This window comes from Colobus angolensis, unplaced genomic scaffold (assembly GCF_000951035.1).
Source record: "Colobus angolensis palliatus isolate OR3802 unplaced genomic scaffold, Cang.pa_1.0 Scaffold32, whole genome shotgun sequence".
In the NCBI taxonomy this organism is placed as follows: domain Eukaryota; kingdom Metazoa; phylum Chordata; class Mammalia; order Primates; family Cercopithecidae; genus Colobus; species Colobus angolensis.
Genome location: NW_012116488.1, coordinates 1,635,062 through 1,647,939, shown reverse-complemented (window position 1 = coordinate 1,647,939; position 12,878 = coordinate 1,635,062). Strand labels below are relative to the sequence as shown.

The 12,878-nt window shown below is 44.0% G+C and overlaps 1 protein-coding gene across 1 annotated transcript in view; it reads left to right on the top strand.

The window, feature by feature from the left end:
- The window catches only part of TDRD9 (tudor domain containing 9), a 136,094-nt gene that overhangs the window by 51,683 nt on the left and 71,533 nt on the right, over positions 1-12,878 (top strand). The window contains exons 8-9 of the mRNA XM_011951409.1: positions 7,753-7,856; positions 12,645-12,709. Coding sequence (XP_011806799.1) covers positions 7,753-7,856; positions 12,645-12,709 — 169 coding nt within the window. The remainder of the gene's footprint in view (positions 1-7,752; positions 7,857-12,644; positions 12,710-12,878) is intronic.

The window sequence follows — 12,878 nt, the reverse complement described above, 5'->3', positions numbered from 1 at the left end:
TGTGTGTGTGTGTGTGTGTGTGTGTGTGTGTGTTTGTTGGGAACATTCAGTAGCCTCCTATATTGAAACTACGTATTATTGTTATCTGTAGAACACTGGAGCTTCCTCCTCCTATCTAGCTCCTTTTGTATCCTTTAACAAATGTCCATATTGCCTCCTTTCCCCTGCCCTTCCCACCCTCTAGTATCTTCTGCTCTACTCTTTACTTCTATTAAATAAACTGCTTTTTAGCTTCCACATGAGAACATGCGGTGTTTAACTTTCTGTTCCTGGCTTATTGCACTTAACATAATGTCCTCCAGTGTTATCCGTGTTGCTGCAAATGACAGGATCCCACAGTTCTGTGGCTGGATAACACTCCGTTGTGTACACAGTCTCCGTTTTCTTCCTCCATCTGTTGTACACCTAGGTTGATTGCATATCTTGGCTATGGTGAATAGCATTTAACACTGTTAGGAAGGAATACCTCAGTCTGAGTAATTTCTGAAAGAAAGAGGTTTCTTTGGCTCACAGTTCTGCAGGCTGTACAAGAACCATGGCACTGGCTTCTGCTCAGGGAGCTGATGTGTGCAGAGATCACATGGTGAGACTGGAAGAAGGTGGGTGTGCCAGGCTTTTTGTAACAATCAGCTATCAGGGAAGCTCTGGTAGGAACTAATAACAATGAGAACTCAGTCTCCCTGTCAAGGGAGGGCATTTATCTATTTACGAGGCATCCGCCCCCATGACCCATACACCTGCTATTAGGCCCCACCTCCAACACTGGAATCAAATGTCAACATGAGATTTGGAGGGGACAAACTATAGCACTGATGACATAGATTTTAATCACTGGAAAGGCTGTGTTTGCCAGGTTTCTGCATCGTGCATTACTGCCTCCTTTCCACATTGTACTCTTGAGAAACAAGTAGCCAGGTGAGGCTCTATTCAAGGTAGGGAGGAGGTAGCACTTAGATTCACAACATTTAAACATTTTGCATTTTCTGACTCTGTTTTTTGTTCTTCTTTGAGATTGGGTCTTGCTCTGTTACCTAGGCTGGAGTGTAGTGGTGTGATCATAGCTCACTGTAACCTTGAACTCCTTGGCTCAAGAGATTCTCCCATCTCAGCCTTCCAAGCAGCTATAACTACAGATGCATACCACCATGATTGACTAATTAATTTTTTTTTTTTTTGTGGAGATGGGGTCTTGCTCTGTTGCCCAGGCTGATCTTGAACTCCTGTCCTCAAGTGATCCTCTTGCCTTGGTCTCCCAAAGTGCTGGGATTACAGGCATGAGCCATCATGCCTGGCCTCTGACTAGTTTGAAATGTGAGCGTGATGATGGTTTATCAGTCTTCTTTCCAGCTGGCTGAAGTCTAATTAATTCCTATTGATGTTCATTGTGTATTTTCTGTCAGAGCTCACAACACTTAGATGCTTCCTTGTGGACCCGCTGAGGAGCTGGGTCAGGCCTTGCCATTTGCTGTCTGGGCCCGTGTGGTCAAGACAACCCAGCTTCTAGGCAACCAGGGCCCCCTTGCCTCACGGATGGGTTATGTTCGGTAGAATAGCGAGTGTCCAGCTTTAGCAATATTTATCCAACATCTTGTTTTTGGTACCTGATAGGTGCTCAGTAAATATTTCAGTGAATGAATATGCAACACTTAGCTATGTACAGATGTTCCTTGACTTGTAATGGGGGTATGCCCGGATAAAACCGTTGTGAGTTGAAATCATTAAGCTGAAAATTCATTTAATACACCTATCCTCCTCGCCTACCTTGAATGAGTTCAGAACACTTATTTAGCCTATAGTTGGCCAAAATCACTAAATACAAGGCCTATTTTATAATAAGGTGTTGAATATCTCATGTTACTTATTGAATACTGTGCTAAAAGTAAAAAGTAGAATGGTTTCATATCATCGTAAAGTCTAAAAATATAAGTTGAATCATTGTAAGTCAGGGACAGTCTGTTAATTTTGAGCTTATAAAAATGGTATTTTGTATAGATCCTATTATACAGCTTTCAGAGTCAGAGGACCTTGGTTAAAATTTCTGTTGTGTTACTGTCACTACTCTTGCCATGTTACCTCACCACATGGTCTGCTGTTACAAGGGGAAGCCCCCTTTCTTCATGGAGCTCCAGCCGTGCCTCTTGGGTTTCATGTCTCATCCTTCTTACCTTCTTAGGAACCTCATCTGATCTGCTGTTCCCCCTCCCCGTTGTTACCATTAATGTGTCTTTCTCTGCTGTCCTTTTCTTGTCCACATTGAAACGTAACTGAAGCTCTTTCGCCTTTGCCAACACCCACCTTAGGTCTCAGGCTGCTCTCCAGCCTTTTCTGGCCCGTGGACTCTCATATTCTCTACTTTTCTACCTCCCACAGGCAATTCATTTATTGCAGGGTGGTGTCCCCTGTTCCCACTCAGACTGCACCTGCCAGGGTCCCTAATGACCTCCTTGTCGTTAGGAGAGCTCAGCCCTAAACTTACCTCGCCTTTCTGCAGTATTTGACACTGTTGGCCACTTAGATTCTTGAAATTCACCCTCTCTTCAGGTTCTGTGGTGCCCTCCTGTTTTTTTTCTGTTACCAACTGTGGCTGTTTTCTTTCAGTGTCCTTTGGAGAATCCTTTTCATCCTTTATATTCAGCTTCTGAAAAAATTGTGAAGGAGGCTGGGTGCAGTGGCTCATGCCTGTATTCCCAGCACTTTGGGAGGCCGAGGTGGGTGGATCACCTGAGGTCAGGTGTTTGAGACCAGCCTGACCAACACGGAGAAACCCCATCTCTACTAAAAATACAAAATTAGCCGGGCGTGGTGGCGCATGCCTGTAATCCCAGCTACTCGGGAGGCTGAGGCAGGAGAATCGCTTGAATCTAGGTGGCAGAGGTTGTGGTGAGCCAAGATCGCGTCATTGCAGTGTAGCCTGGGCAACAAGAGCAAAACTTCGTTTCAAAAAAAAAAAAGAACACCCTTAGGAAAAGGGTTACATAAAATGTAAATGTGTACTGTAGTGAAACTGCGAAATGAACATCCATGATCAACAACCCGGGTCCAGTAGTAGAGCATGGGCCCCGCCCCACCTGGACTCGCTGTGTGTCACTTTTTTTTTTTTTTTTTTGAGACAGAGCCTTGCTCTGTCACCCAGGCTGGAGAGCAGTGGTGTGCTTTCGGCTCACTGCAGCCTCTGCCTCCCAGGTTCAAGTGATTGTCCTGCTTCAGCCTTTCAAGTAGTTAGGATTACAGGCATACATTACCATGCCTGGCTAATTTTTGTATTTTTAGTAGAATCGGGGTTTCACCATGTTGGCCAGGCTGGTCTTGAGCTCCTGACCTCAGGTGATCCTCCTGCCTCGGCCTCCCAAAGTGCTGGGATTACAGGCGTGAGCCACCGCGCCTGGCCTGCAGCGTATCACTTTTGGCCTCACCTCTCCACCTTAGGGCGCAGCTTTACATAGTCCACTTTATGGCTTTGGTTTTCATCTTTAGGTCTTGAATCCACTTAAGATGATTTTGGATTGACATGGGGTAAGAGGTCCTCCTCCTCCAGTGTGAGTGTCTTGGCACCATTTATTTCCCCCTCCACTTGTGGCGCCCACTGTCTCATAGGCTGCATATGCAGTGGATGTGCCAACTTCCCAGGCTTCAGCTTGGGACAGAAACACTGTCGCTGTGTCTTGCTGTGTGGACAGAGTCACACTGGCTGAGCACTTCTGTGAGAGGCATGGCAGAGCCCCTCCTTGACTCCATCTGTATGAATTATCATGGTGCCCCCACCATGTCTCTGTCCCTGTCCCCTGCCTCGCTTTTTGTCAGAGCATCTCCCCTGACATAGTGTGCCTTGACTTACTGCTGTGCAGTGTAGGAAAGTAGAGGCGCTGTCTCTCATGTTTCATCCCTATCGCAGCACACAGGAGGGGACTATTCAGCAAGTGGGTCAGTGGGCCAGCAACCGGTGTGCCTCATTGTTGTCTCAGGCCTGGCTTAGAGAAGCAGGCTGTGTTTGGTATCTTATCAGTGTGCTCAACAAATATTCACTGGCTTGGAACTAAGTGAAATAACTTGTGAGTCAGTGCCATGCCTTTTATATGGCTTGTTTGTAGGAAAAAAACTTGTAGATGAGTTTGGATGCCACTGTTGGTGTTTGTGAAAAGTATGCCTTTTTTTTTTCTTATTTCTTTTTTGTGTAGTTGTGTTATGACAAATATTATTATTTGGATAAAGTAGAAAACTAAGATAAAAGTTAAATATTATGGCTGGGCGCAGTGGCTCATGCCTGTAATCCCAGCACTTTGGGAGGCTGAGGTGGGAGGATCAATTGAGGTCAGAAGTTTGAGACCAGCCTGGGCAACAAGGCTGTCTACTAAAAATGCAAAAATTAGCCGAGCATAGTGGTGGGTATTTGTAATCCCAGCTACTCAGGAGGCTGAGGCAGGAGAATTGCTTGTACCTGGGAGGCGGAGGTTGCAGTGAGCTGAGATCATGCCACCGCCCTCCAGCCTGGGCAACACAGCAAGACTCTGCCTCAAAAAAGGGTTAAATATTAGGAATAGATTTATTAGACATGCTTTTTCAAAATTATTAATAAAAGTCAACTTTTATTTTATTTTTTTGAGACAGAGTTTCATTCTGTTGCCCAGGCTTGAGTGCAGTGGCGCGATCTCAGCTGATTGTAACCTCTGCCTCCCAGGATCGAGTGATTCCTTAGCCTCCCGAGTAGCTGGGATTACAGGTGTGTGTCACCACACCCGGCTAACTTGTATTTTTAGTAGACATGGGGTTTTACCATGTTGGCCAGGCTGGTCTTGAACTCCTGACCTCAAATGATCCACCTGGCTCGGCCTCCCCAAGTGCTAGGATTACAGGTATGAGCCACTGTGCCCAGCGTAAAAGTCAACTTTTATAAATTATTTGGAAACTAGCTGACTTAATTTAAGTAAAAACTGGAAAAAGAATTTGCCTCTGTGATTGGCTTCTCTGATCACCTGAAGACTTCTTTTGATTTGTCCTCATCAAAATCAAATGCAATGTTTTGCACATAGTATTTAACAAGTAAAATTATTAATTAAAAAAGCTTCTTACTCTGGGTGAATAAAACCCAGGATCACTATAAAATAGACTTTTCAGAAATTCAGAGACATCTGTTGTGCTGGATACTGTAGAAAGATTCTTGTGTAGTTGTGGCCTCAGCTCCGGGAAAGCTGGACAGTCACACCCATAGTAAATTGGTAGCAGTAGAGTGGGGCACTGCTGAAGAGATACCCAAAATGTGGAGGCAACTTGTTACTCAGTAAAAAGGCAGATGATGGAACAGTTTGGAGGGACTAGAAGGAGACAGGAAAATGTGGGAAAGTTTGGAACTTCCTAGAGATTTGTTGAATGGCTTTGAACAAAATGCTGATAGTGATACGGAGAACGAAATCTAGGCTGAGGTGGTTTCAGATGGAGATGAAGAACTTGTTGGGAACTGGAGTAAAGGTGACTCTTGTTATGTTTTAGCAGAGAGACTGATGCCTTTTTGCCCTGCCCTAAACATTTGTGGAAGTTTGAACTTGAACGAGATAATTTAGGGTATCTGATGGAAGAAATTTCTAAGCAGCAAAGCATTCAAGAGGTATCTTGGGTTCTGTTAAAGGCATTCAGTTTTAAAAGGGAAACAGAGCATAAAAGTTTGGAAAATTTGCAGCCTGACAATGCAATAGTAAAGAAAATCCCATTTTCTGAGAAGTTCAAGCCAGCTGCATAAATATGCATAAGTAACGAGGAGCCAAATGTTAATCCCCAAGACAATGGGGAAGATATCTCCAGGGCATGTCAGAGGTCTTCACGGCAGCCCCTCCCATCACAGGCCTGGAGGCCTATGAGGAAAAAGTGGTTTCGTGGGTTGGGTTTAGGGCCCCTGTGCTGTGTGCAGCCTAGGGACTTGGTGCCCTGTGTCCCGGCCGCTCCAGCTGTGGCTGAAAGAGGCCAACAAAGAGCTCATGCCATGGCTTCAGAGGGTGCAAGCCTCAAGCCTTGGCAGCTCCCACATGTTGTTGAGGCTGCGGGTGCACAGAAGTCAAGAATTGGGGTATGGGAACCTCTGCCTAAATTTCAGAGGATGTGTGGAAATGCCTGGATGTCAGGGTAGAAGTTTGCTGCAGGGGCGGGGCTCTCATGGAGAACCTCTGCTAGGGCAGTGCAGAAGGGAAATGTGGGGTTCAAGCCTCCATGCAGAGCCCCAACTGGGGCACCACCTAATGGAGCTGTGAGAAGAGGGCCATTGTCTTCCAGACCCCGGAATGATAGATCCACCGACAGCTTGTACCATGCACCTGGAAAAGCCACAGACACTCAATGCCAGCCCATGAAAGCAGCCAGGAGGGAGGTCGTACCCTGCAAAGCCACAGGGGTGGAGCTGCCCAAGACTGTGGGAACTCACCTCTTGCATCAGCATGACCTGGATGTGAGACAGAGTCAAGAAGATCACTTTGGAGCTTTAAGATTTGACTAACCTGCTGGATTTTGGACTTGCTTGGGACCTGTGGCCCCTTTATTTTGGCCAATTTCTTACATTTGGAAAGGCTGTATTTACCCAATGCCTGTACCCCCATTGTATCTAGGAAGTAACTAACTTGCTTTGCAACTTGGCACTGTGGACTTTTGAGTTAATGCCGAAATGAGTAAAGACTTTGGGGGTACTGTTGGGAAGGCGTGATTGTGTTTTGAAATGTGAGGACATGAGATTTGGGAGGGGCCAGAGGCAGAATGATATGGTTTAGCAGTGTCCCCACCCGAATCTCATTTTGAATTCTCATCTGTTGTGGGAGGGACCCAGTGGGAGGTAATTGAATCATGGGGGTAGGTCCTTCCTGTGCTGTTCTTACCATAGTAAGTCTCATGAAATCTGATGGTTCTGTAAGGGAGAGTTTCTATGCACAAGCTCTCTCTCTTTGCCTGCTGCCATCCATGTAAGATGTGACTTGCTCCTCCTTGCCTTCTGCCATGATTGTGAGGCTTCCCCAGCCATGTGGAACTGTAAGTCCAGTAAACCTCTTTCTTTTGTAAACTACCCAGTCTTGGGTATGTCTTTATCAGCAGCGTGAAGATGGACTAATGCACAGCCTACTTGGGGAGTTTGCCGCTTGTGGTTGGTGCCCAGTGTTTGGCAGCAGTGCCTGAGGGGCAAGTTTACATTATCTGGTCTTGGTGTCTTTGCTTTAATAGACAAAATAGTCGAGGAACCCCTAAACCTTGGTAGATGGATACCTCATCATGTGGTTATGTTATCACCACACATTGGTAGATACGGATGTGATGTTACAGTTTTCTGGTACTTTTGATATACAAGGTAACTTTTCACACATGAAATCTTAGGGAAATCTTAGTGCTCTTTGAGGTAGGGTTTTGAAAGAGGGGAAGGGCACTGGCTTTGAGATCAGGAACTCCTCCTGGGTTCCATAGACATTTGGTGTAACTTAATTGATGTCTTCAAAATAGACGTCCTGCTGAACACACTGCCTGTGCATGTCTGGGCTCTTTGAGCCATTCTTGCTCTGGTGACTGGGCGAGGAGATTGATGAGTATGGTACTTTATGTGTCCGCTGTCCTGAGCAGTGCTTGGCACACAGCACGTGTTCAGACATTGCTGCTAATAAAAACCAAGAACTTTTATTTAGAGAGTTTGTTACAGTGTTGTACTAACAGTGAGAGCCACTCCCATCCAACCCCAGTTTTCTTCTGTAATCCTGTTTTGGTATTGCGACTTTTTTCTTTCACTGTTTTTAGCTCTCTCCTCATCTCCTGGAGGAACCGGTGATAACTAAGGATATATATGAAGTTGCTGTCTCTCTCATTCAGACGTTTGATGACTTGGATATGAAGGAGAATGGGTAAGAGACACTTCAGTTGGTAATGCACTTTAATGTATATGTGATTTAAAAAATTACTCATTTGGAAACTTCTTAGTGTTTTTATAAGAAGGTTATAACTATAGGTACTTTTTCAGTAGTTACTGTATATATTTTAAAATCAGGTTAGTATTTCAGAATTTTTTAAATTGGAAATTTCTATTTTAAATAATTAAAGCCATGCTGAGTGCAGTTCCCAGCCTGGCAACAGAGCAAGACTCTGTCTCAAAAACAAAAACAAAAACAAAAACAAACAAAAAACCTGTATATATATCATATGATTGAGCCTTTACAGCACTAATTTTACTACATCTGTCTCCATAGTTTTGCCTTTTCCAGGATGTCATGTAGTTGGAATTATATAGTATGTATCCTTTTCATGTTGCCTTCTTCTACTTAGTAATATGTATTTAGCTCCCTTTATGTCTTTTTATAGCTTAGATAGCTCATTTATTTTTAGTGCCAAATTCTATTGTCTGGATGTACCAGTTTGTTCATTCATCTTCCAGATTTCCTGCTATGTTCTGCTTTAGCTATGTCCCATTAGTTTCTGTTATGTTGTGTCTTCATTTTCATTCATCTCAGAGTATTTTCTGATTTCCATTTTGATTTTTTCTTTGGTTTATTGGTTTTTAGGAATGTGGTGTTTAATTTGCACGTATTTCTGAATTTCTCCCTATTTTTCCTGTTATACATTTTGAATTTCATTCTATTGTGGTTGGAGAATTATTTCTGTTCTTTTAAATTTATTGAGGTTTGTTGTATGCCTAGCATGTAGACTGTTCTGGAGAATATTACATGTGCCCTTGAGAATAATGTCACTCTGTTGTTGTTAGATGGAGTGTTCTATAAATGTCTTTTAGGTGTAGTTAACTTACCGTGTTGTTCAGGTCTTCTACTTCTTGATCTTCTGCCCGGTTGCTCTATATATATTATCGAAAATGAGATAATGATATCCTCAACAATTGTTACTGAATTGCCTATTTCTTCAATCTTTTCTGTCAGTTTTTGCTTTATGTAAAATACATAAAGTTCTCTGTTGCTAGGTGCATATATGTTTATACCTGTTTTATCTTCCTGATTGATTCACCCATTTATCAGTATAAAATGCCCCTCTTATCTCTCATAACACTTAATTTTAAGACCTATTTTGTGTATTAGTATAGTTACTTCACTTTTCTGTAGTTTGCTGTTTGCATGACACATATTTTTTCATTCTTTTACTTTCAATCTACTTAGTGTCTTTGCATTTAAAGTGTATCTCCTGTAGACAACATATTCTGAGTGGGATCATATATATCTATATATATATTTGAGATGGAGTCTTGCTCTGTCACCAGGCTGGAGTGCAGTGGTGTGATCTCGGCCCACCGCAGCCTCCACCTCCTGGGTTCAAGTGATTCTCCTGCCTCAGCCTCCCGAGTAGCTGGGACTACAGGCATGTGCCACCATGCTCAGCTAAGTTTTGTATTTTTAGTAGAGATGGGTTTTACCATGTTGGTCAGAATGGTCTTGATCTCTTGACCTCATGATCCGCCCACCTCAGCCTCCCAAAGTTCTGGGATTACAGGTATGACACCGTGCCCGGCCCTTATTTTTAAAATTAGTCTAACAATCTCTGCCTTTTGATTGGGTTGTTTAATCCATTTACATTTAATTTTGTCACTGATATAGTTGAATTTATGTTGGCCATTTTGCTTTTTGCTTTCTGTGTGTCTTATATTCTTTTTGTTCCTCTGTTTCTCTTTTACTGCTTTCTTTTGCATTTAATATGTATTTTGCAATGTAGCATTTTACTTTTTTTTTTGTTTTTTTTTTTTTTGAGACAAGTTCTCACTGTGTTGAGCAGGCTGGGTACATGGAGTGATCATGGCTCACAGCAGCCTTGACCCCCTGGGCTTAATTGATCCTCCTACCTCAGCCTCGTGAGTAGCTGGGACTACAGGTGCTTGCCACCATGCCCTGCTGATTTTTGTATCTGGTTACTTTTAAAATCACCTAAGGAGAAGGAAGGAGGCAAAATATGTATTTATAGTATCTTTTGTCATTACCTAATTACCGTTACCAGTTCTCTTTCTTTGTTCATGTGGATTTGAAATACTCTCTGGGGTCAGCTGTTTTCAGCACAAAAAACTTCCTTTAGTATTTCTAGTAAGGTGGGTCTGCTGCCAAAAAAAATCTCATTTTTTTGTTTATCTGGGACAGTCTTTTTTTTTTTTGAGACGGAGTTTCGCTCTTTATGCCCAGGCTGGAGTGCAATGGTGCGATCTCAGCTCACCGCAACTCCCAGCTCAGCTCACTCCCAGGTTCAAGCGATTCTCTTGCCTCAGCCTCCTTAGTAACTGGGATTACAGGCATGCGCCACCATGCTCAGCTAATTTTTTGTATTTTGAGACGGAGTTTCGCTCTTTATGCCCAGGCTGGAGTGCAATGGTACGATCTCAGCTCACCGCAACTCCCAGCTCAGCTCACTCCCAGGTTCAAGCGATTCTCTTGCCTCAGCCTCCTTAGTAGCTGGGATTACAGGCATGCGCCACCATGCCTGGCTAATTTTGTATTTTTAGTAGAGATGGGGTTTCCCCTTGTTGGTCAGGCTGGTCTTGAACTCCGGACCTCAGGTGATCCACCTGCCTTGGCCTCCCAAAGTGCTGGGATTACAGGCGTGAGCCACCGCTCCTGGCCAAGGGACAGTCTTTATTTAGTCTTTATTATTGAGAGTTTTACTGAATATAGGAATCTTGATTGACAGTTTCTTCTTTGAGCACTTTGAATATGTCATCCCACTGCTTTCTGGCTTCCATTGTTTCTGCTGAGAATTCAGCTGTTAATCTTACTGGGGTTTTCTTTGTGTGTGGCATGTCATTTTTCTCTTGCTACTTTCAAGATTTCACCTTGTCTTTGATTTTCGTTATGGCTTTTATGACTTCCTGTAGGACTGGCACAATTACTGAGCCTTTAATAGGCATTTCATCTTTCTTTTAAGCCAGTTGCTTTTGTATGCATGGTAATGCCATTGAATTTCGTGAGTCCATTGACCACTAAACTGAGTTCCTTGGCAGGAGGCCATGCTGTGCAGGAAATAATGGAAGCGAGAAAGGCATCTTTACGTCCATGGATTGGGGCACGACAGAAACTTTAGGTGCAGAGAAGGCAGATCTGAATCCAGAATAGGATCTGTGTCTATTTCCATGAGGGTAAATCAATATCTCCTTCATGATGGAATCAACCTGTCTTCAGCTGGCTGGACTGGTGCCCCAGGGAGTGGTGCCATATTTGGGACTTGGCACTGGCCCTTGCTGTTGTGTGGTTGGCATCCAGTGATGGTAGCAGCCGGAAGAGTCTCATCTCAGGAAAGTGTGTGGTGTTGAGTTTGTGTGTAAGCCTTCATCCCTGCTACCCATCCACTCTGTGCATTGTCTAACCCTGGGGGGACTGGAGAAGGAGGCTGGGTCACATCCACAGGCAGGGCCTCCAGCCTGTCTGGTGACTGAAAGCCTCCTCCACTGTGGCTGCCTTGTGGGCATTTCTTGGTACCTCTCCATCAGATCTCCTTATTATCAGTCTTGTCATTTCCACATCCCTGCCCAGCCGACCAAGCTATTAGCCTCTGCTTGTTGATTGGGGTGAACCCAACCTCATGGCCATGTCTCCTTCCACCCAAAGTGGTACCACCGGATGGACTGCCTGACCTCTGCTCACTGGGAGGAGCTCCCTTCCTCACTCACTGTGTGTGAGCCTCTCCACTGGGTAGGGCTGTGATGCAGCAGATGTTCACCTCGGCTGTTGCCAGCATCCCATGCAGGCCCATCTACAAACCAGGCCTGTGTTTTTATGGTGGTGGCTGCTGCCTGAAGTCATACATGTGGCTCACACTCACAGGGAGAGATGGATGAGCAGCAGGAGCAGTGACCATGGACGCTGAGCCGCCTGTGCTGCAGCGACTGGTTTACCCCTCACACCCCTTTCTCCTTTGTAGTGACTGTTCCCAGGCATTGCCTGGATTGCCATTGCATGGCTTTTCCATGGCTCCCTCCTCAGCTCCTGTTACTTCCCCAGAGAGGCCCTCCCCAGCCAGCCCTTCTGAGAGCACTCCATACGTATGCCTTCCCTTAGCACTGCTTATTGTGTTTCCCCAGGTGTTTCTTTTTGTCTTATTGCTAAACTGAAGGTGCCTTGCCTGTTTTCTTGTTTCTTGTCTGTCTCTCCAGTTAGGATGTAAGCTCCAAAGAGCAGAGAGCTTGTCTGTCTTGTTACTGCTGTATCCTGACTACACAGAGGAGGGCTTGGCATGTAGGAAGGGCTCACAGGTTTATGGAGGAATGAAAGTTCTAAATTCACACAAAAGTAAATTTATTGACAGTAGCAGGGAGGCGAGTAGATGATTTGAGATTTTGGTCTGTACAAATCCTTTCCAATAGTAGTTTGGACTCCTGAAAGTTTAAATTTTGCTTGTAGTTATTTTACATGTTTTTTACTTTGAAGTTCTGGATTATAATAACTAAATGTCAAGGAAAACTTCTGCAGATCGTAAGTTTTGATAGGAGAAAGTATTGGGAGTCCAAAAGCTTAAGGTCCCCTGAATGACCGTGGGGCCTTGGATGTTTTCTCACCTCTTTGGGCTTCTGTGTTTTCTTATGTACAATAAAGAACATTACATTGGATGACCTGTAAGAGCCTTTCAGAATTAAAAGCCTGTAATATTAGGATTGTAGAGAAGCAATAGCTGTTATTAGCCTTCATTGATATTTGTGCACATCACATTTTTAACAGGAACAAGGCCTGCTCGGGTGCCCAGTTTGTGTTGGAGCGAAGCAGTGTGTTGGTGTTTTTGCCAGGTAAGAACGTCATAATTTTGTGACTTGGAATCATAATACTCTGGAGAGAGGCTAAGTTTGTGCCTAACAGAGATTATGAAAGATGGCATTCTCCATGGGACTTTGTTCTTTTTACATTTTGAGTATGTGAATAAATGTAACTTTCAGTTTGGCTTTTTTTTTTTTTTTT